We start from the raw sequence: 19,346 nt of genomic DNA on the forward strand, positions 1-19,346 counted from the left end.
TTGCTCCCTTGCATCTCCAAATTGTTTTCTTCTGAGGGTTAACTAGAGATTAAACCCTAAAGGTTTTTTCTGCATCGAGTGAGATAATCTTCATAGTTTTTCTTTATTCTGTTAACATGGCAGATTCAATTTTCAATTGTTATTATCAACTATGCATTTCTGGGATAAAAACACTTGCTCATTATGTATTACTATTTTTACACATTGCTGGATTCTATTTGTGACTATTTTAAGGACTTTTGCATTTTATGTTCATGAAGGTATTAGTTTATTTACCTCTCCTGCGCTTTCTTCCCTTATCTCTCTTTTATTGCCTTCTTTTCAATTTGAGAATTACTTATTATTCCATTTGTCCCTTTCATTAGCTTGAAAGTTATAATCTTTCTATCCTGTGGTGGTTACCCTAGAAATTACAGCATGCCTTCTTGACTTATCAAAATCTAATATGAATGGGTAGTTATACCCTCTTTCTGGACAATGTGAGACCTTTTAGGACAATTAAACTTCATTGTCATTCCACTCTCAATATAACATTGTTGTCACGTGTTTTGTTTTAAATGTATTTCAAACTCAATAACACATCTCTCTCATAAAATAATTATCTGAGTATTTATCATTTTCATTGTTCTTCATTCCTTTCTGCATCTGACCTTCCATCTAGACCATTTTCCTTCTGTCTGAAGAACACCCTCTTTACATGGCACCTTCATTCTTGGAGGATAGTTACACTTGATATAGAATTTTAGGTTGACAATTATTTCTTTCAGCACTTAAAGCTATCATTCCATTGTCTTCTGGCTTCCAGTGTTTTTGAGCAGTTACCTGTCAATACATTACTCTTTTGGTAGCAATGCCTTTTATCTCTGGCTGCTTTTTAAGATTCTCTGTCTTTGGTTTTCAGAAGTTTGGCTGTGATAGAATTGGGTGTGAAATATTATTTATTATCTTATCTAGGTTCACAGGGTTTCTTGAATCTGTGGCTTATGTCTTTCATTCGTTTTATAAAGTTCTCAGCTATTATCTCTTCTGCCTCATTTTCTGTCCTATATTTCTGTGGCTCTGATTACATGCATCTTAAACCTTCTCACTTCATCTATGTGTCTTTCCCTCTCTTCTATGGTATACTCATACATCTTTTTGTCTCTCCATGGTTCAGTCTGTATATTATCTTCTGACCAATCTTCCAGTTCACTGATTGTCTCTTCAGTTGCACCTAATCTCCTGATAAAACCATTCATTGAGTTATTTTCTGTTGGTCTACAAGTCAGTTCTGTAACAGATTTTTCACTTGGTTGTTATACATTTTTCTGTTACATATATTTTCTGCTGAAATTCGCACTTTCATTTCCTTGACCATAGTGAATACTGCTATTTTTCAATATGTGTATAACTCCAATCTGGAGCTTATCCAGGTCTGCTTCACTGTGATGTTTCTGCTGGCTATTTATTTTAAAAGATCAATCAGTCATCATATGTGCACAATTGTTTGTAGAAATCATCTGAGGCCTAAAATAATATTATATTCCTAGAATGCGCTTCTAGCAGGCAGCTAAAGGCACCATTAATTCCATAACATCTTAATCCAACTTCAGAGCTTGTTGTCTTTTGGCTCCACCTCAACCCTATGTCTATGGAACCTTAACCCAGAAGGAGGGGTTCACTATACCCACCGGGTGCTTAGAACTCCAATTCCTGTCTTCCTAGCCCCACAAGGCTATCAAATGCAATTCTCAGCCTCTCAGTTGCCCATATAGGACAGAAAACAGACTCAAATGTCAAAGTCACCAACCAGAGTCTCTGTTCTCACAGACATCTTGGCCTGGTAGGTCCTTACTATCTTCTTAGCTGTATAATGCTTTCAACCAGAGATGTTTTCTTAGTGTGTCCAGCTTTTCCAGGTACCTTCAGAAAGAGTTGTTCCTGATTATCAGAAGAAGAAATCTCCACATCTACTTTGTACCCAGCTTTCCGACATATTTTCAGGACCATATTACACCCAAAGGGTATATATACATTGACACATACATGGAAACTGAGACCACCAGTGTAGATAAGATCGCCCATGGAAAGTGTTAAGAACACAGACCCCAGGGCAGAGTCCTGAAAAAAGCAACTTCTTTTCCAAAGTATAACTGAAGAGGAAAAAAATTCACTCTCAACCAACTTTACTGTTTCATACTGTTATGGACTGAATTGTGTCCCACCTTAAAATTCAGAGGTTGAAACCTTAAACCCCAGTATAGTGTACTGGGATATATGTTCTTTCATGAGTTAGTTAAGGTCAAATAAGGTAACAAGGGTGGGGCCATAATCCAACAGGACTGGCATCCTTATAAGAGAAAGAGACAGCACAGAGTGTACCCACCCAGAGAAAAGGCCATGTGAGAACACAGCAAGAAGGCAGCCATCTGCAAGTCACGGAGAAAGGCCTGACTGGAAACCAACCCTTCCAGCACCTTGATCTTGGTCTTCCAGCCTCCGGAACTGAGAGAATAAATTCCTGTTATTTAAGCCCCCCAGCCTGTGGTATTCTGTTACGGCAGTTCTGGCAGACTAACACATAGATATTGGACAGCACCTGTACAACGTGGGAAAGTGGACTGTGACATTATTTGTGCTAGAAACAGTACCACAAATCCAGCGTCACCTAAATCCACAAGCAGGGCCTGACAAGTGGGCTTACACAAGGAGTCCCAGTAAAATCGTAGTGAAGGACTAGTCCGTGTGCTGAAGGAGACTAGGAAAGGAAGGGCTTTGGAGAACAAGTCATCTCAGATGGACTTCCCTACTTCTTCAGCCAATTGTGGCGGAAGGTTATGCGAGGGAACGAGGCATGTACTCAGTCAGGAAATGAAGCTCACGAGAGCCCCTTCTGTCACCAGACTCTAAAATAATTCTTCTACAGGTTTCTCCCACCCCCACCCCCCATTATCACCACATGTGAAATGAGGATCCTGCCGCGCCAAGATCTTGTCAAATTCAGAGGTCACCACAACACCACTACCCACAGCTCCTCAACAAGCTTCAGCGACTGTCTCAGTCTCTCGAGGGTGGAAGCAGCATGGAGCATGACGAGTGAGTGCGCGCAGGCGCGCAGACACACACACACACACACACGCCATCCTAAACCCAGACCTGCACATCCTGGGTACCCACCTCCCACCCGCCCCCACACAACTGTCAGCACAGTAACCAGGAGACAGACACAAGCAGCAGCCTCCCTGGCTCTCCTCAGACACTAGCCAGCGGACGCGCGCACTCTCCCTGACCCAGCACCCTTCATGAAGCGGCTACTTCCAAACTCTGTAACCTAGCATTGCTGGAGGGGAAGGGAAGCTCACAGGTTGCTGCAGAGGGCCACCTGCCCTCTCACCCAGCTTCTGCCCCCACTACCACCCCCTGGAGAGCCTCAGGGCGGGGGGGAGGCAAAGGGGGGAGAACGGGACAGGAGAGCCATTTCTCAGGATCTATTAAAATCTTAAATATACATGCCCTCCACCCAGAAATTCCTCTTCTTGTCATCTATCCTTGAGAAACAATCTGCATATAAGTTGTACACAATCAGAAAGCCCATCAATAAGAGACTAGGTGAAATGCAGTCTATATCCAAACTTTGAAATTTTACACAACTATGAAGAAGACTGAGGTAGATCCAACATGTATTAGAAAAACTGCCAAAACATATCTTGAGTTTAAAAAGCCGGGACATGCAACAACACAAGCAAGTCACAAACATGGTGAGCAACAGATGAACACAAACCCTTCATTCTGTAAGATTCCATCCATACAAAGCACGAAAACAGGCAACTAACTTATACTGTTAGGAGTCAGGATAGTGGTGACCCTTGGGGCTCAGGGTAGAGACTGGAACGGAGCAAGAGAGGACTTAGTGGGAGGAGGGGCTGGTAAACTTCTGATTCTTGACCTGGATGCTGATTACATGGATGTATTCAGTTTGTGAAAACTCATCAAGCTGCCACTTACGACAATCACACTATTCTATACGTGCATTTTATATTTCAATTAAATATTTGAATAAAGGCAACAGCACTTTGGGCTAAATAAAAAAAGAAACACCTCTATTTTTCTAAGTACCTCTACAGGTGCACAGGTAAAATGTCTAAAAGAATATACACCAACCTGAGAAGGCTCACTTCTGGAAGGAACTCAGATGGGGCACAGGGGAGACCCTTGTTTTATCTATAACATCTAAACTTTTGCAATTGTATGTATATTATTTGTAAAACTAAGAATTAATGCAACTTAAAATGGGCAAAGAAGTTACGGGCAAAGTGACCTCTACTCCCCCAACTATACCCCAGGGTAGCTAACCAGGAGAGCCCTGAGTGAGAGGAGTTTTGAGAGTGGTTTTTCATGGTAGGAAAGACAGGACTACATTTCTCTGGCTCTCTGTCTCCCCCCAAGTGGCCCTTCAGGACCTGCTCTCAGGTGGAGGGTTCACAGGAGGCCCAGCCAGATGGGAAAGAAAACTAGAATTCATATAACTCTCTGCCCCTCTGTGTTCTAAGCCCCTGAGCAGATGAACCCTGGTCCTCGATGCGCTCAGGGCACAGAGAAGCTGGACCTCCTTATGATGCCTGGGTCGCAGGGCACCTCTCTAACCCACACCTGACCCAATCCAGCAGCTCCGGGGTGGGAGAGCGGGCTGGTCTACCTGATTTGTGAATACCTGAAGGGAATGTCAAAACTTGGGTGAGAAGAAAATTCCGAAAGCGCACATAAAGGGTTTCTTGACCCATGGCGACCAGCCCAAGGTTTTGGGACCTCATGCATGCTTTCTGAATCTGTGTGGGAAAAGGAGGGCTGTCAATGACACTTGGCCATAAAAAGGCATTGTCCTCATACCTTAAAACACTGTGCACCACCACACAAGCCAGAAGGAAAAATCATCCTCGCATCAACATTCAAGAGACTCAGCTTCCAAGTCAGCCTCCTGTTTTCATTGGTTCAGGTCTAACAGGCAAGCAGGAGCCCCTCCCTCTCTTCAGATGGACAGACAACAGCTGGTCTGGTCACATCTTCAGAAAGGATCAGCCACAAAACCTGGGAAGCAGCCTTCTCCATCCTCCAGCCAAGGGCTTGGGTTTCCAACCAGCCTTCCTTTTCCTTCCCCAGAACTAATTTTAGCCTCCTTGGTTGTCAGAGTGGAACTTAAATAGTGGGCAGAGGAACGTTTGCAAACAAGAGCATGAGCTCACCTCACAGAACACCTCAGCTCCAGACCAGAAACTGGTCAAAGAGAAGTCCCTTTGTGCGGAAAGCCAGGCCCCTATAGAAGGTCCCCTTGGGAGGGGAGCCACACATCTGCCCAGTGGAACAGACTTCCTTTCCAATACTGGCTCCCACTGATCACGTGTCCATGAATGAAAACACCCAAGTAGGGCTGCCAGTCCCTGAGAGTCTGGAAAAAGCACACGCATGTGTACAGCGGAACTGCAATAACCAGGGCAAAGCACGTGGCTGTCCTAAGGTGGGAAGCACGACTGATCCTTGACCAGGAGGAGGCATGGATGAACCCCAAACAATCCCAGCTTGCATTATCAGCTGCTTTCAAGTATCCACCATGTCTTAGGCAGACATCGCTGAGAAACTTAAAAAACAGACGCACAAGAAGGCAGCAGCATCTCCTCTCCCCCACCCCCATCCCTAGCGAACAACTAGGGGCATCCAGGAGCAGCACCAACAGGACACAAGGAACAAGCACCTCTCAGCCTGGGATGGGCCTGTGAGTCTGGTGGAGAAATACAGCCCAAAAAGGGAGCCCTAAACGTGAGGGTAGGTGTCTATTCTGGAACAAAAAATTGGTGATAGAATGAGAGGGAGGGGAAAGAAGATAAAGGATTCTGAGAGGGCAACCAAGTTCCTTTGGAAAAGCCCGAAAAGACATGGAACTAGGAAGTCTCAGCCCCTGCAAGCAATCCTTTTAAATAAGCCCTTCCCACTCCAGGGATGCAGAGAAGCTGGAAAACTGAAGCTTTGAAGATTGCTTCCTCCCGCCCTAAAAGCCCCATCTGTAATCAGTTCCTTACTGAGCAAGATCAGAAAGGAGCTCCCCCAGAAAGCCCTCCCTAACAGAGCTGGGAACGGGACGGGGGTGGGGGGTGGGGGGACAAACACAGGGGCTGCCAGCCTGCCAAGCCCATAGGGACCAACCCCTTGGGTCAGAGCCTCCAGCACTGGCACCTGTTGCGCGCACTCCTGCCCACGACACCCCCCCAGGGCCAGAGGAGGAAGCCCGGCCCTGAGGCCAGCGTGGAGACCTGTGCCCGTACCTTTAGGCAGAGGCGGCCCCCCTGCCCGGGCGTCCCCGGGTTCCGAGCTCCAGGCCCACAGCTGCTGCGGCTCCTCAGGGCGCCACACCGACGGCCCGCTCAGGGGAAAGGGCATGCCCGCCGCGTCCTGCTACAACCCCCGGCGCTCCTCTGGGCCCACGCGGCCCGCCTCAGCTCCCGAGGCTCCCAGGTGAGCAGACGGGCTGCTGGGCGGCGCCGAGGCCGCCGCAACAGGCCCTCGCTGACATTCTGCGCGTGTGGGAGGGAGGGAGGGAGGGAGAGGCAGGAGCGCAAACTTCAAGGCAGCGGTCAGAGGCGGGTGGGCGGGTGCGGGCGGGCAAGCTGCCCGGCCACCCACAACCGCTGCCTCCCTGAAACCCGAACCACTTCTGGGAAAACTCAAGGACGCCAGGATTCTCCTCGGTGGCCGGCAGTGCTCCTAAACCACTAAGTTCCAACCAAACTCGCCCACAACGAGCAGGTTTATCAAAGCACGAAATCTAGACTTTGAAGAAAATCCAACGTCCTACCCTGAATCTGATGGGGGTAGGCACTAGCCATGAACCCGACCTCTCACAACTGTCTGTTTCTTTAAAAGCATGAGAACACTCTAGATCAGAGCTTCTCATCCAGAGGTGATTTTGCAGCCCCGCCCCACCCAGGACATTTGGCAATGCCTGGAAACATTTTCAGTTTTCATGATTAGAAGTGCTACTGGCATCTAGTGGGTAGAGGCCAGGGATGCTGCTAAACATCCTACAGTGCCCAGGACGGCTCTGCTCGCAGCCCCCCCACCCCCACCTACCCCCACACACAACAAAGAATCATTAGGTCCAAACTGTCAACAGTGTCAAGGTTGAGAAACCCTGTTCTAGAATGAGGTGCACCCAGCCAGGACCCTGCCTGAGGGCTGCGTATCCAGTGTCATTCTCAAAAGTATCACCCAGACCAGCCCCCCACCCTCGGCCCCCAGACCACAGTCTACGGTAACAGGCCAGTAACTGCAGGTGGATTTAAACTCTGACCTCATGTGCCTTGGTCCCCACTTGTACTACCCTGAGCTCCCAGGCTGGGAGCTGAATGCACTGGCATTCAGAGGAGGGGGAGAAGGAAGGTGAGGAGGGGACCAGGGCTGGAATCTGAACACTGGGCGGCATCACAAAAAGCAGAAGTAAAGAAGTCAGGTCCAGTGACTAGAATCGGTTAAGTTGGAGCAGCAAGATGGGAACAAACCCAGGTGCCCCAAGGACAGCCAGTCGCCCCTCAGGACTGGTACACTGGGTCTGTGCAGGCTACCAGGACTTCAGAGTCCAACCCAGGGGGCCACAGGTTCTTGGTATCAGTGCAGATCAGTGAGTGTGCATGGATAACGTGTGCAAGGACTCACACACACACACTTATCTGTATTTTCTTGAGGAAAAAGGGTCCACATCTTTCACCAGATTCTCAGAGAAGCACACGATACAAAGAATCATGGTGTAGGATGGGGGCTCTCCACTGGTGTCCCCACAAAGGAAGTTCCTTGGGTGAAGTGCGAGGGTAAGTCCAGGTCCTAACGGGGATCCTCCACGCCCAGAAAGACCCCACAGAGGCCCCCAAGCTGTGGGAGGCATGGCGTCTGGGTCTTACGTTTTCAAGGCCTGGGAGGATGGGCAGGTTTCTCACATCATCTATCTTGGAAGAGCCTCCAAGAGCTAAGGAAGGGGATCACTGCTCCCAAAGCCCAGCCCAGCCAGAGGCAGGGCAGAGCGTGGGTGCCCAGCAGATACAATGGCCGTGGCTCTGTGGTCCACGTCCTCGACAGTTACCACTGCTGGGCCTGGGCATCACTTCACCCACATACACGCACTTCTCCCCTGAGGAAACAGACGACTCTGGGTCAGAGTAACCAGCCTCTGAGGGCAGGCTGGAGCAGTCAAGGCCTGCGTTTCCTGATAGGACAGACTAGAGTTAGGTCCTCCTCCCCAGCTAGTAGCTCCTGACCTTCCACGAAGAACTCCCTGCCCCCACGGGCCCTGATCTGAACCCCAAGTGCAGTACAGAGACAGAGATCAGCAGCTCTGTGGGATACAGATGTGTGTCTGGGATGACCACAGCAATGCGAGATCCAAACAACTTGTTTCCCAAGGACACTGGTACAGGCACAAAACACAAAGGACACGTGGCAGTAACTGAACATGTGCCATTATTACAACAGAAATTCTGCCTTTTCGTCTAGGTCTGCGCCATCCAATATGGTAGCCACAAGCCAAATGTGACTGTTGAGCACTTAAAATGTGGAAAGTGTGAGTTCATATGTTCTCTAAGTATAAAATACACACTAGATTTTGAAATAGTATAGAAAAGAATGTAAAATGCCTCGTTTTAATATTGATGAATGTTGAAATGATTATTTTGTATATTTTAGGCTAAGTAAACACATCATTAAATGTCACCTTGTTATGGATTGAATGTTTGTCACACACACACACCCCCAATTGATATGTTGAAGCCCTAACACCCAATATTAGGAAATGGGGCCTTTGGGAGGTAATTTGGGTTAGATTGGGTCATGAGGGTGGGGCCCTCATGATGGAGTTAATGGAATAGGAACAATCTCTCCCCCCAGTGAGTGCCAACGAAAAGCCACATGAGGATACACTGAGAAGGCAGCCATCTGCAAACCAGAAAGAGGGCCCTACCAGGCTGGGACTGATTTTGGACTTCCACCGGCCAGAACTGTGAGGAAATAGTGCTATTTAAGTCACCCAGTCTATGGTATTGTTACAGCAGACTGAGAAGACTAAGACACACCTGTTCCTTTCTTTTCCTTTTTATTCACATGACTACCAGAAAATTTTAACTTACATATGTTGTTCACACTGTATTTCTGGTGGACAGAGCTGTTCTGAAAGATCTTCCTTCTACAAGGACACTGTATGCCACAGGGAGTGGGAGTAATTCTAACAGCAAGCCAAGAGCTTGACAAAAAGGGCATCCATGAAGTCAAAGGAACAGGAGGGCCAGCTCTGTCCCCACCTGCACCTGGGCCAGCTCTTCCCACGGTTCCTCACAGGTCAGAGCAGTGGCCCACCAGAGGACTGGTTGGTGTGACCACGAGAAACGCATGACCCTCACCTTTCTCCCAAGGTAGGAACACAGGTTGGTGGACTTCAGTCTAACTCCAGCTGCCCCACCTTGCAGGGTACTGCCCAAACCAGGAGGGGGGAGCAAAGGGAAAAGGAGGGGGGAGAAAAGGGAAAAGGAGGGAAATACAGCGCTTGGGGGGAGGGGGGAATCCATCCCGCCCTGCCTAATCGAAAAGGCAAGTGAGTCTAGTGAGGATAGTGAGACAAAATGGGAGAGGGTTTCGGGATCCCAGGAATGTCCAGGAGGGTTCTAGAGACAGCCAGGTGAACTGTGCGTGCCTATTAAGTCAGCTTGCTGCCACTCTCCCCTCTACAGGCCAATGCCATCCTTTCTTTGGGAAAAAGCATCTCAAAGCAGCACTTAAAAGGGACTAGGGGCAGAAAGCAGCACAAGGTCACCACCACCACGCAGCCTCTACCACACAGTTAATGGCTCCAAAAGAGCCATGACGCCCTCCCCCAGATGTCCAGATACCAACAAGAAGGTCTCTATCCTCTGGTCCTTGCATGCAGGTTAGGCAACACCAAGTCCCACACAGAGAATTCGCTTGCTTTGATGTAGACAGCCGAACCAAACTACATTGCAAATGAAGCGGACAGAGTGGGGGTGGGGGGTGGGAGTGGGATGGAGATCCCGGATCCCTACCCTCCCAGCAGCGCGGGGATCCCAGCCCCGCCCCTGCACGCCCGGCCCCGCCCTTCCCGGGTTTCCCAGACTCCGCGCTGCTGCCACCTCGGGCAGCTAGGGACCCGCGCTGCATGCGTAATGGGGGCTGGGAACAAAGACGCGCAACACCCAGCGCTCCGGCTGCCGCGCACCAGCGGCCCAGACCGCCCCGGGCTTTCCCCGCAGCTTCAATGCGCGACTCTGTACGCTTCCCAGGGCTGCCTGAAGCCATCCTAACCAGAGCGCCGAGCCCTTTCCTGCGCGCACACCCGATTTGGGCGCGCCTCAGCACCGCGAGAAGAAAGAAATCGGTGCTTCGACCTTAAGGAAAAAGCACCTTCCTGGCAGAACTCTTCAAGTATACACCCGCACCCACACACCCTCAACCACACCAGCGCGAGCCGAACGCTAGCCCCGCGAGCCACCCACCCACCCCACGTGCTTCCCAGAGGCCAGAGCGAACAGAGACCTGTTGGTTTTTCTTCTCGCCCCACCTCCCAGCCCAGGCGCCCAAAACAAAGCGGTCCCGCGGGGTGGCTGCACCTCGCGCCCTGGGCCCATCGCAGGGAAAGCGGAAGCAGGTGGGAGCGGGTGCCAGCATCCCGCCTTACAATACGACACAGACCCTAGTGGAATGGGATGCAGGGGACCCCTCCAAGGTGTGAGAAGCAAACCCCTCGCTTCGCTACACCTAGTGGCACTGAGGGTCGCGCAGCCCTCCCCCTAGCCGCTGCTGCTGCACCTACAAACCCGACATCCTGGGATTAGATCTGCCCGCCCCGCTTGGCTACCTTCCCTACGCTCTGGTTTTCCTCTCATTCTCCCTGGGTTCCACGCGCCCGTGTAGCCCGAACTCCGACCCTGGGTCTCGGCCCCCCATCATGGGGTCGCCACCGCGAACCGGAGCCCTGCAGACCGCCGCACAAACAAGATTCCCCCCACCAAGATCAGCGAGCGGGGCGCCCGGCGCGCCCCCAGTCCCCGCCCCGGGAGGTGCCAGCTGGGTGCAGGTGGCGCGGCGAGGAGGCCGCGGGGCCCTCCCTTTGTTGGTAAACACCACGCGTCGCCCGAGGCTGGCCCCGCGCGCCCTCCCCGCGCCCCCCACGCCGCGCCCAGTCCTTACCCGCGCACAGCGATCCCCAAAGGAGGGCGAGGGCCGCCCAGGGCGCCGTCATGTTCCGCGGCGCCGCCCCGCGGACACCCGGAGCCCGCGGGCAGGGCCGCGCGGCGCTCCTGGGGCGCGCAGGGCCCGGCGGCGGCTGCGCTCTCCTTCTCGCTCCTTCCTTAGGTCTCGTTCCCAGCACACTTTCTGCGCTTTCGTCCCCGGGCAGCGTGCTGGCTCTAAGGGCCAGGCGGCGAGGCCGGGTTCAGGGCTGTTGCGGGCAGCGCAGGCTGTGGCCCGGGCTCCGGGACGACGCGGGGACCGGGGGGCGGCGGTGGGGCGCGGGCCGGGGCGCGCCCGATTCAGGCATAGCGCGGTGGGGCTGGGCCCGGGCCCCCGGCGCAGGGGCCGAGTCCGGAGGGGCCATGAACGGGGGGAGGGGTGGGGGGAGGGGAGCTGAACCGAGTCCAAAATGGCTCCTGAGCCGCGGCCGCGGAGCCGAGCCAGCGGGGAAACCCGGATGTTGGATACAAAGAGGCGGGCGAGCTGGGCGGGGAGGGGGAGGGGAGGCGGGCCCTCTGGCCGCGTGGTCCGCGCCCCCCTCAGGGGCGGGGCTCCAGAGAAACAACAACAAAGAGGCCCCGCCCCCAGCCCGCGCCCTCCGTGAGGACGCAAGGAATCCTAAAGACCGGGGGGCCAGCCGGGGCGCGCTTGCAGAGGTGGCGGGGTTGGGCCCTGGACCAATTTGTCCCGGACTCCGGGACCTGTATCCTCGGCACTGCGGATTCATGCTCTGCGCGCTGGAGCCCACGCTCCCGAACGCTGCCCTGCGACCCCGAAGTAGGTGAACAGCCCTAGGACTCTGGCCTGGATTCCTCTTCGCGCCCACCTGTGAAGTGGGGGTCATAGTGAACCGTAGGAGAGTCATGTCTGTATCGGCAGGAAAAGGCTGACTTCTCTGAAATGACAACTGGCCCCGCACGTCTATAACCCCACACCCCACACACACACACACAAAGGCACAGCTGGAGATCCTGAAGTCGGACCCATCCCAGAGAGGGAGGGCGCCGAGCCCCGCCTCGCAGAGCAGCAGCAGACGGACGGCAAAGGGCCTTGGCAACTTGCTTCCCCGCCACTACTGCATTTGGGCCTCAGCACTCCCTCACCCTCTTCAATCTGCACCTTCAAAATTGTTCTCAATTGCCGCCAGTCCCCGCAGTTGAAGATCTTGTCTAGCGAATGGCTTCGCTATCCTCTTCACCCCAGATTCCTTCTTGGGGGTTGTTGTTCTTCATCTCAGATTCCACCTTCTTTATCACACAACCACAGTTTGGGAGGGTCATGATGGGGCTCCCAGGTAAAGAGGAAAAGCCCCTAACAGCTCAGGGATGGGATGCAAAATGCTTGGATACAGAAATTGTCCTCCCTCTTCTCCTGACTTGCCACAGCCTTTGTTAGGGCAGGAGCAGGGCAAGAATAGCCAGGAGGAAGATGGTGCCTGAAAGTCTGAGTTATTTCACTTCTTTAAGTCTCAGATTCCTTATACAGAAAGTGAAGAGGTTGGACTCCCGTGCTTTCCATTTTTTAAATAGCAGAAACCTTATTCAAACAAAATTTTATGTAAAACTCCACCATATAGAAATTGAAGTTGAAATGAGTTTCCACCATCACCAGGTTCCAAAGCATTAGGAACACTTCCGGAAACACACTTTGGAGTCACTATCCTGAAAGATTTCTGGGTTTCTAAACATCCCTTCCAGTTCTGGAAAATCCTATGTTGAAATGACAGCCCCTCCTTGCCACAGTGTTTTACATTTAGTCCCTTTCTATCTACATTGATGTCACTTTTATTACTGCAGCTTCCTAAAAAGTTCTGTGAATTTTCTGTGTCTGATTTGAATCCACTCTATGCACCAAAAGCCATACCCACAATTATTTTTCGTCCCTCTCTCTCTCTCTCTCTCTTGCTCTCTCGCTCTCTCTTTCAATCCCTAATACTTTAGCTATATCAGGCTGCTGTGGGACAAGAATCTTGATAGCTGGAAGTCATTTAAATCAGCTGGGTCTATCAGACAGTGCCTTGATTCTTTCAGAGGTCTTAAAGTATCTTTCAGCCCTTGATTTTTACTTAAAGCCATGTCTTAAATTTGATAATCTTTTATTGGCTTAAAGGGATGGAGATGAGAAAGTTATTTTTTCATTCTAGCACCTTCATATTCCCTCTAAATTCTACTTGAAATCTGGCTAGTTCTTTTCTGAGTAATAGCTGACATTTTCAACATTCTGCCTAGGAATTTCTCAAGCCAAAATGTTCAGTATGTACACTTACCTTCCAAGTCACCACAGGTACTCAGTTTGCCTGCATTTTTTCAGCCTCCAATAATTTCCTCACCATTTTTCCTGTCTACACCTACAGCCCAGTTTCAATGTCACATATATTCGTTTTTATTTTTGGCAACAATTTCTATATGTTATCTATTGCTGTGTAATAAATCACTTTACATCTCCATGCTTTAAAGTAATAAATATTTATTTAGTTCATGAATCTGTAGGCTGGTAATTTAGGTTGGTCTTGACTGGGCAGTTCTTCTGGTCTCATCTGGATTCACTCACATCCACCCTATGGATGGTCCAGGATGGCTTTGGTCAGGCTAGTTTAGGCACAAATTTTTCATGAAAAAGGCAGAGAGCAAAGTGAGAACAATTTCAATGGCATAAGGGCTTTTCAAGTCCTTGCTTACATATTTGTGAAAATCCCATTGGCCAAACTTGCGTAGCTGAGCCAAGTCAGAGAGGGAGGGCACAACAAAATTCCATGGCGTGAAGAATTGGGGTATTTTTGCAACATCGTATAGGAATCGATGTTGTATTTGCTTTGTAAAAATAATCTGGAAGTGCTTTTTTTCCAGTGTTCTGGGATACGTTATATAGCATTGGGATTGACTGGTCCATGAAGGTTTGGTAAAATTCCCCTGTGAAACCAGCTGACCTACCGTGTTTCCCCCAAAATGAGACCTAACCGGAAAATAAGCCCTAGCATAATTTTTCAGGATGCTCGTAATATAAAATAAGCCCTAAAGCATCTTTTGCAGCAAAAATTAATATAAGATCCAGTCTTATTTTTGGGGAAATATGGTAGGACTTATTTTATATTACGAGCATCCTGAAAAATCATGCTAGACTTACTTTCCGATTAGGTCTTATTTTTGGGGAAACACTGTAGTGTCTTTTTTATAGGGTAGTTGACAACCTTTTCTGTTTCCTTTATGAAAATTAGTTTGTTTAAACTTTCTGTCTCTACTAGTTATTTTGGTAAATTGTATTTCCCTAGGTCATTACCATTTCATCTAGGTTTTCCCATTTATTTGCAGAATTGTACAAAATACTCTTTAATATTAAAAATTGTTTTGTTCCAATGTTAATTTTTCACTATTATTATTATTTTCTTTTTTAACAGGACTTTATTGGGGAACAGTGTGTACTTCCAGGCCTTTTTTCCAAGGAAAGTTGTTGTCCTTTCAATCTTAGTTGTGGAGGGTGCCGTTCAGCTTCAAGTTGTCCTTTCAGTCTTAGGTGTGGAGGGCCCAACTCAGCTCCAGGTCCAGTTGCCGTTGCTAGTTGCAGGGGGCACAGCCCACCATCCCTTGCGGGAGTCCAACCAGCAACCTTGTGGTTGAGAGGACGCGCTCCAACCAACTGAGCCATCTGGGAGCTCAGCGGCAGCTCAGCTCAAGGTGCTATGTTCAATCTTAGTTTCAGGGGGCAGAGCCCACCATCCCTTGCGGGACTCGAGGAATTGAACTGGCAACCTTGTGGTTGAGAGCCCACTGGCCCATGTGGGAATCAAACTGGCAGCCTTTGGAGTTAGGAGCATGGAGCTCTAACCGCCTGAGCCACTGGGCCGGCCACTTCACTATTATTTTTATTTTGTGTATTTCTGCTTGCCTCCCCTTACTTGTTAGCTAGTTTATTTTTTCCTGTTTTCCTCACTTGTGTGATCTTGTCTTCATTACTTATGTCCCTTTTCTCTTGTTCACTTTCTTTTGCTTTTTGAGTATTTTAAATTCATCTTTTATTTTTATCAATGTTACAGTATTTTTAAGCTATATTTCACCTACCGTTTTAATTAGACTGTTACCATTTTCTAGAAGCTCTGAAATTTGGGTTTATATTCCTTTGTCCAAAGAGTAGTTTCACAGAAAGTCTTTCTCTAGGTGTGGCTTTTAAAACACATTTTATTAATTTCTCATTTTATTGCATTGTGATTAAAAACTGTATTATTTCTATCTTGTGGAAATTTAGGTTTTCTTTGCAGTATAATAAATGGCCAATCTTTGTGAGGATAAAAGGTGTATTATCGCCCAGGCTTCCCAGCGCCTGAACAGGTGCTTGGTCTTGGGAGGCTCGGAACCCGTCAGGGTATGAGCGTTACATCCGTTACACCCGTTACCGGACAGGCGTGGCCACTGGCCTCGGACGGAATGCGTCCTCACTGCTCACTTCCCTTAGGGTCCACTAGATGCTGGATGAATGCTGAGTGCTTTCACTACCGTCAATGGCAGAGCAGGAAGATTAGAAATAAAAACTTGGTGAAATATGAGGATCCCCGCTCTAACCTAGGTGACAAATGGTCAGGAATTTAACGTTCGTGGAAAACAGAAGCTCCTACTGTTTGCCAAGTGCTAGACGGCCGGGAAGCACATTTCACAGATTCCCTTGACAGCAGGGTTCTGCCAATGAAAAGTACTTGTGTGCAATTTGGAAGGTGGAAGGAGGTGGAAGTCATCCTTTTCTGGTCGGTAGCAGCAGACGTGCAGGCTGCATGTCGGACTCCACATTCCCCCACCTGCCCGCAGCCGTGCCATTGCAATCGCCTCAGCAGGGGTTTCCCAAAGTTTCCTGATTGCTGAGTGGCAGCAGCGACTTTGAATCTGTGGAAAGCAGCTATGGCAAAGGAACCTGAAAGATGGCTCCCTCTGGAGGAAGCCAGCCATTGTGTTGTGAAGACATTCAGTCAAGTAGCATGTGAAGGTCCACATGGGGAGGAACTGAGGCCGCCCTCCAACAAGCGGCACCACCTGGACAGCCATGTCAGTGAGCCACCTCGGAAGTGGGCTGTCGAGCCTCAGGTAAGCCTTCAGTCAAGAATAACAGAAGGATGCGTTATTACTGCTCCTACTCATCATTGTAGAGGGTCCTAATCACTGGAAAGGAAGAAACAAAACGTATTTGCATATGAAATGATGGACAACCTAAAAAACCCAAGTGAGTCAACTAATCTTTTATCGGAAGTAATATGAGAATTGATGGCTGGATACAAAATCAAGAGATCAACATGCAAACCTCAATAGCTTTGCTACATACCATGAATAACTAACTGAAAAGTGGAAGAAGGACCCGCTTATAATATCAATTAAAAATGCGTAAAGTACCTAGGAATAAATTTTTTTTTAAAGATTTTATTGGGGAAGGGGAACAGGACTTTATTGGGGAACAGTGTGTACTTCCAGGCCTTTTTTCCAAGTCAAGTTGTTGTCCTTCCAATCTTAGTTGTGGAGGGTGCCGTTCAGCTTCAAGTTGTTGTCCTTTCAGTCTTAGTTGTGGAGGGCGCAGCTCAGCTCCAGGTCCAGTTGCCGTTTCTAGTTGCAGGGGGCACAGCCCACTATCCCTTGCGGGAGTCGAACAGGCAACCTTGTGGTTGAGAGGACGCGCTCCAACCAACTGAGCCATCCGGGAGCTCAGCAGCAGCTCAGCAGCAGCTCAGCAGCAGCTCAGCTCAAGGTGCCGTGTTCAATCTTATAAGTTGCAGGGGGCGCTGCCCACCATCCCTTGGGGGACTCGAGGAATTGAACTGGCAACCTTGTGGTTGAGAGCCCATGCTCCAACCAACTGAGCCATCTGGGAGGCAGCTCAGCTCAAGGTGCCGTGTTCAATCTTAGTTGCAGGGGGCAGAGCCCACCATCCCTTGCAGGACTCAAGGAATTGAACTGGCAACCTTGTGGTTGACAGCCCATGCTCCAACCAACTGAGCCATCTGGGAGGCAGCTCAGCTCAAGGTGCCGTGTTCAATCTTAGTTGCAGGGAGCAGAGCCCACCATCCCTTGCAGGACTCAAGGAGTTGAACCGGCAACCTTGTGGTTGAGAGCCCGCTGGCCCATGTGGGAATCGAACCAGCAGCCTTCGGAGTTAGGAGCATAGAGCTCTAACCGCCTGAGCCACCAAGCCGGCCCGCTATGAACAAAAACTGTGTAAGACCTATGTGCTAAAAACATTAAAGCTGTACTGAAGGACAGACAGGAAGAAGAAATGAACACATGACATGATATACCATATTTCTAGAATGTTGTAGAGATGTCAATTCATCTCAAATTAACTGACAAATTCAATGCAATCCTATTGAAATCCCAAGATGGTTTTTTAACAAAAGTAGTCAGCTGACATTTGGTAGAGAAAATATGAAGAATAGCTATGAAGTGTATGAAAAAGAAGATCAAAGAGCAGGAGCTTACCTTACCCGATATCAAAATACGCTATAGAGCAACGAGAATGACACAGTGTGATACTGGTACTGGTACAGGTACAGGAAAAGATAACTGGATCAACAGAATCGAGTCCAGATAAAGACAGTATTTTACATCAGTGAAGAAAAAACGAGCCATTCAATGAAAGATTTGAAAACAATTGGGTCTTCATGGAGTGATACCTGGGCCGCACTAAAAAACAAATACAACAAGTTCTAGATGGATTAAAAAATATGAAAAAATAACAAATATTACAAAAGTTCTAGAAGACAATGTCAGAGACTATTTTCATGCTACGAAGTGACAAAGGCCTTACTAACAAAACTCACACCCCATAAGCCACGAGGAGAGGACAGACTGTAAATGAACACACATCCCCTCTTCACAGCCCGTCCCTCTTCTGCCCTGATTGTCTTCTTCCTGTTGATTTACAAAACTCTCTTAAATATGAAATACATTAATCCTTTCGGTGGATTTCACTGAATTTCAATGTTTCAAATATTCCCCAGTGTTTTTGCCTTTAAGGAGACAGAGCAGTGGAGTAAGCGGCACAGGCTTTGCACTCAGGCAAAACTGGGTTCTGCTTTGTGTCTTGCCCCTGGGGCCTTAAGTTGATGTCCTTCATCTATGAAAGAGGGTGGTAATATCGTCCCCACAGGCTCATGGGCATCGAATCAGACAGTATATGGAAAACTTCATCCTATACTTGGCCTAAATGATGCCAAGTTTGCTGATGGTGTCACAGACAAGAGGGCAAATCTCTCACAGGGCTCTGCCTGTGGGATCAGGTGCAGGAAGCTCTTACCACTGGATTATAAAAATACTGCTTGCAGTTTTTTCTAAAACTTTTATGGGTTCTTTTATATATATAAAATGAAGCACTGTCCTAAGTTCTCTGGTTTACCTGAAGCTGCCCAGAAGCATTTTACTTCAGTCCCCTTTGGACTTAGTCATATATATATATATATATATATATATATATATATATATATATATATATATTCACGTAAATACGTTTGCTTAAAGTAAGAAAGAGATCTGCTGTTATTTTTCCTCAAATACTTAGGCAGCTGTTCTATTACCATGTATTCATTTTCCTCCGCTGATTAGATTATTAAAAGGTGACATCTCAGAAGTCTTAGGCAAACATGGGTCTGTCTATTGCTGGGCTCTGTGCTACTTCAAATACATATTAGGTTGCATGACTCCTCAGTATGGAATTGACAGACAGACTCATCTCTCTCCCATTGAAACCATTACTGTCCACTAGAGGAAAACTGCAGGTCCCTGTCCTCCAAAAGCTTGTCATGTAAGTGACAAGTGAAAATAATGAAACCATATAAATAATACAAATGCAAGGTTTAAACTACATAGAAATTATAAGCAGTATAGGAGTTAATAGAAATTGCAAAAAACCAAAGGCCATATGCCACCTGGAGATGGAGAGCGTGTGGTCTGGTCAATGGCTAATGATTCTCTTCCCAGAGGCCTGCACAAGCTGACCCCATGGGAGTCCCCAGCCTCCTAGGTTGAGAAATCAGACTGTCCTCACCGAGAGAGGACTCCCTTCTTCCTACTGAGGTAGTGTCACCTTAAGTGTCACCTTAACAGTAACACGGGAGTGATCAAAACTCA

General features: G+C 48.7%; 1 protein-coding gene across 5 annotated transcripts in view; it reads right to left on the reverse strand.

Moving 5' to 3' along the window:
* ACVR2B (activin A receptor type 2B) overlaps positions 1-11,698 on the reverse strand; it is a 28,233-nt gene extending 16,535 nt beyond the window's left edge. For 2 of the 5 annotated variants that reach the window (XM_074312601.1, XM_074312603.1), the window contains exon 1: positions 6,294-6,532. In XM_074312601.1, the coding sequence (XP_074168702.1) occupies positions 6,294-6,408 (115 nt within the window). In that variant the 5' untranslated portion in view covers positions 6,409-6,532. Of the gene's footprint in view, positions 1-6,293; positions 6,546-11,211 lie in introns of those variants that run through there. The other 3 variants (XM_019727607.2, XM_074312602.1, XM_074312600.1) reach the window with 3 other exon arrangements.
* Between the last annotated feature and the right edge of the window lie 7,648 nt (positions 11,699-19,346).

This window comes from Rhinolophus sinicus, linkage group LG10 (genome assembly GCF_036562045.2).
Source record: "Rhinolophus sinicus isolate RSC01 linkage group LG10, ASM3656204v1, whole genome shotgun sequence".
NCBI lineage: Eukaryota > Metazoa > Chordata > Mammalia > Chiroptera > Rhinolophidae > Rhinolophus > Rhinolophus sinicus.